This window comes from Penaeus monodon, chromosome 7 (assembly GCF_015228065.2).
Source record: "Penaeus monodon isolate SGIC_2016 chromosome 7, NSTDA_Pmon_1, whole genome shotgun sequence".
NCBI classification, from domain to species: domain Eukaryota; kingdom Metazoa; phylum Arthropoda; class Malacostraca; order Decapoda; family Penaeidae; genus Penaeus; species Penaeus monodon.
In genome coordinates, this window is record NC_051392.1 from 44,843,439 (window position 1) to 44,848,154 (window position 4,716).

A 4,716-nucleotide genomic window follows, 5' to 3' on the forward strand; every position below is an offset into this window, starting at 1 on the left:
GAATATAAACAACAGAATCCAATCCACACTAACTTGGTAAAATACAATGAAGCCTCCACATGTACTTGGTAATCAATGAGCCAATTACTAGTACTACCTATCTCACCTATTTACCCTTTTCCTTGATTGTCAAAAATATTTTCTTTTCCTTTATAATACCGTTAGTAATGTCAATTACATTAATTATAAAGTCTATAATAATAATATAATTAATATTGATAGCATTAAAAGAAAAGAACTAAAACCCAGAAAACACAGGTAAAGAAGAAATCAGGTGGGGTCACATGGACTGCAAAGTCATTCTTTGGTGGCTTGTGGAACTGTGTGTAGAAAAAAATTCACAAAATATTACAGAGGACACATTTTCCTGTGTTTGTGGATTAATATTACCAGTAATTTTAATAAATACTATTGCTACTACTTGTCCTAACAATACTACCAGTACTACCACTCAATACTACTTTCATTCCACAAAACAATGCAACAGTGGCAGCAGTGGGCTAATATTAATTCTAATAATTACTAGTACTAGGATTAGTCCTGGTACTAATACAGATACTAGTACTACTACTGGTACTACTTGTATCACTGTGGTGGATGCCACAATCACTTCACACAGCACCAGCACAGCCTCACTCGGCATAGATGCCTCCGCACCGAGTGAACCGCCTGGCAAGCAGGCAACAGCCACATGCTGCGGTAAACAGTGGGATGCTGCCAGTGAGGTCAGCGCTGATTCGCCACGATGGGGTAGAGTGGGATACAGCCTTTCATCCAATGTGTACTCGGACACGGATGACATATTTCCCACATTGTACTTATACCGCATGCTCGCCGAGAAATGAAGAGCCTACTCTGCACCTCTGAGTTTGATTCTCCTATCCACTCAAGGCCTAGGCTCTTCATTACCCTGCCCTAGGCCTCTCCAACACTACTACTAGTAGTACTACTGGTATTTACACTAGTACTAATAATACTAGTCCTAGTACTAATAATACTAGTCCTAGTACTAATAATACTAGTCCTAGTACTAATAATACTAGTCCTAGTACTAATAATACTAGTCCTAGTACTAATAATACTAGTCCTAGTACTAATAATACTAGTCCTAGTACTAATAATACTAGTCCTAGTACTAATAATACTAGTCCTAGTACTAATAATACTAGTCCTAGTACTAATAATACTAGTCCTAGTACTAATAATACTAGTCCTAGTACTAAATAATACTTGTCCTAGTACTAATAATACTAGTCCTAGTACTAATAATACTAGTCCTAGTACTAATAATACTAGTCCTAGTACTAATATACTAGTCCTAGTACTAATAATACTAGTCCTAGTACTAATAATAATAGTCCTTAAATATCCTAGTCCTATAAAAAATTAATTACTAGTCCTAAAAATAATTACAAAAAACCCGTACTAATAATACTAGTCCAGAAAATAATACTATCCTGTACTAATAATACTAGTCCAGTAAAATAAATATTGACTATTACTATCCAATATTAAAAACTATTTGTACAAATATACTGAAAAAATTTAAAAACAAAAGATTAAAAATTTTTTGGGATAAAAATAAATGATTTCTAAATTTTTTTGTGGGGGTTTAAATTTTTAAAATTTACGGATAATTAAAAATTTTACAAAAACACCCCAAAACAAATATGTCAAGATATATTTCCATTGTTTATTATCTTTTTCATTTTGGGAACCCAAAAAAAAGGGGAATAATTAAGCGGGGAAAAAACCCCTTTAAAAATATCAAAAAATTTTTCCTTTTTTTAAAAATTATTTTCATAATAAAAAGGGACAAAAAAAAATTGTCAAAAAAAAATGTCAAAAAAAAAAATTAATATTTTGGGGGAACAAAAAATAAAAAAAAAGGAAAATCCCAAAATATTTGTCAAAATTTTAAAACATTTTTTCCTATTTAAAAAACAATAATTTTTTTTTTTTCAAAAATTAGGGGGCCCCTGCCCTTTCCCCCCCCCCGCCAAAAGAAAAAAAAAGGCTTAAAAAACATTTAAATAATTTCACAAAAAATAAATTGTAACTAATTTTCTTATAGTAAATTTTTTACTAAAAAGTTTTAAAACTGCAAACTTATACTCCGGGCCTAAAATAAGCAAAAAAAGAGGAAAAGGGGAAAAAAAAAAAAAAAAACAAAAAAGGGGGGGGGGGGGCAAAAAAAGGAAAAAGGGGGGAAAAAAAAAAGAAAAAAGGGGGGGAATAAGGGAAAAAGGAAGGGGGAAAAAAAAAGGGGAAAAAAAAAGAAAGAGAAAAAGGGGAAAAAGGGGGAAAAAAAAGGGGGGGGGGTTGGGAAAGGGGGGGGAAGGGGAAAAAAAAAAAAAGGGGAAGAAAAAAAGAAAAAAAAGGGGGGGCCCAAAAAGAAAAAAAAAAGAAAGGAAGAAGAATCAAAAAGTAGGAAAAAAAAGGGGGGGGAAAAAAAAAGGGAAAAAAGGGGGGGGGAAAAAAAAAAAATTTAAAAAAAAAAGTAAAAAAAAAGGGGGGGGAAAAAAAGGGGGGAAAAAAAAGAAAGGGGGGGCCCCGGGGGGGGGAAAAAGGGGGGGGAAAAAGGGGAAAAACCCCCCAAGGGGGGGAAACCCGGGGGGGGAAAGAAAAAAACCCCCCCCCCCAAAGGGGTTTTTTTTAAGAATAAAGGGGGGGGGGGGGGGTTTTTTTTTTTTTTTTTTTTTTTTTTTTTTTTTTATTTTTTTTTTTTTTTTTTTTTTTAAAAAAAAATTTTTTTCCCACCCCCCCCCCCTTTTTTTTTTTTTTTCCCCCCCTTTTTTTTCTTCTTATCTCTTTTTTTTTTTTTTTTTTTTTTTTTTTTTTCCCCTTTCTTCTTCCTTCCTTTTCCCTTTTCCTTTTTTTCTCTCTCTCTTTTCCCCTCCCCCTTCTTCTCCCCTCTCTCTCTCTCTTCTTTTTCTTCCTTCTCTTCTCTCTCTCCTCTTTTTCTTTCCTCTCTCCCCTTCCTCTTTTCCTTTCTCTTTCTCTCTCCTCTCTTCCTTTCTCTTTCCTCTCTCTCCCTTTTCTTTTTCCTGTTGTTTTTTTTTTTTAAAAATTAAATTTCCCCAAAAATCAATTTTTCCCCAATTTCAAAATTGAATATAGCTGAGAGAAAAATTTTGTAAAAAGTCAATCAGCTATTTAAACCCGAAATATAAAAACCTTTTTCTATTTCCTGATGTGTGAAAAATCATAAATATTAAAAATGCAATTTGTTATTCTCCTTTATACAGGTAATTACTAAAAACATTTTTTTGAATATTACCCAAAACTTGAATTATTCTATACATAAGATATGAACTTTTCTTCTTCTTTCCAAAGAGTGGAGGGGGGGTGCCACCCAATTTCATTAAAAGCTGCAGATCACTGTGAAAGTTCAAAATCAACTTGGAAATAATAAAAGATTATAGAAAAAATGTTTAACATAAAAATAGAACATACCATTTTTCTTTTTCGTTCTAAAAACCTCTTCTCTGCCTCTGTATAGGATCGCGATGAGCTGGTAGATACTTCCTTCTGGATTTCGGCCTCGGTTTCACGTCTAATACTTTTTCAATGTCGTCAAGGGGCCTTTTTTTCTTTTCTTTTTCTTAGTTCAGAAAACATATTCATTGAGATATAAAACACATATATAGAGATATAAAAAATATATATATATATCTAGATATAGAAAGGAAAAAAGGGGAGGAGGAGAGGGGAAAAAAAAAAAAGAGAGAGAAAAAAGGGGAGAGAGAGAGAGAGAAAGAAAAAAGAGAGAGAGAGAGAGGAGGAGGGGAGAGAGAGAAGAGAGAGAGAGGGAAGAGAAGGGAAGAGAGAAGGGGAGAGAGAGAGAGAAAAGAGAGAGAGAGAGAGAAAGAGAAAAAAAAAGAGAGAGAGAGGGAGAAAAAAAAAAAAAAAAAAAAAAAAAAAAAGAGAGAGAGAGAGAAGAGAAAGAAAGAGAGGAGAGGAGAGAGAAAAGAAAAAGAGAGAGAGAGGAAAGAAAAAAGAGAGAGAGAGAGAGAGGAGGAGAGAAAAAAAAAAGAGAAGAGGAAGAAGAGAGAAAGAAAAAGAGGAGAGAGAAGGAGAGGGAGAAAGAAAAAAGAAGGGGGAGAGAGAGAGAAAAGAAAAGAGAGAGAGAGAGAGAAAAAGAGAGAGAGAGAGAGAGAGAAATTGAATAAGAGAGGGGAAGAGAGAGAGAGAGAGAGAGGAGAGAAAGGGGAGGAGAGAGAAGGGAGGAGAGAGAGAGAGAGGGAAAGAGAGAGAGAGAGGAGAGAGGGGGGGCCATTTCCCAGAACATATTAATAGGGGTAGCAAGGGCGGGGTTAAAGTCTATAGGCTAGCACGGGAGATTGCATTGGAGATATAGCTCTACTAAGTGGATTGGGATCCCTTGGTGGGGAAGGGGGGGGGGGGATGATTGGGGGGGAAGAAAAAAAGTGTTTGGTTTGGAAAACCTTTTAGAGTATCAAAAATTTCCCCACCAAAATTTAAATTTTTCTCCCCCTAAAAAAAAAAGTACTGAAGTTACTCCCAAACAAAACATTTTTGTTTTTTTGACCCCCGTGGGATAAATTTTATTTCTCCATAAAAACCTTTAGAATTTTTAGACATGATGCTGCATTTTAACTATACAAAAAATTGGGGATAATAAAAAAGGGGGGAGCCAAAAAAATATTATTACAAATATAAGAGCATTTATTCTTTTAATCACACATCTTATCC

The 4,716-nt window shown here is 34.3% G+C and overlaps 1 protein-coding gene across 1 annotated transcript in view; it reads right to left on the reverse strand.

The window, feature by feature from the left end:
- The window catches only part of LOC119575372 (protein KRI1 homolog), a gene marked incomplete at its 5' end in the record, with an annotated part of 10,156 nt that extends 6,594 nt beyond the window's left edge, over positions 1-3,562 (reverse strand). Inside the window, 1 exon segment of the mRNA XM_037922944.1 lies at positions 3,457-3,562. Within this exon segment, the coding sequence (XP_037778872.1) occupies positions 3,457-3,562 (106 nt within the window).
- Positions 3,563-4,716: the final 1,154 nt, after the last annotated feature.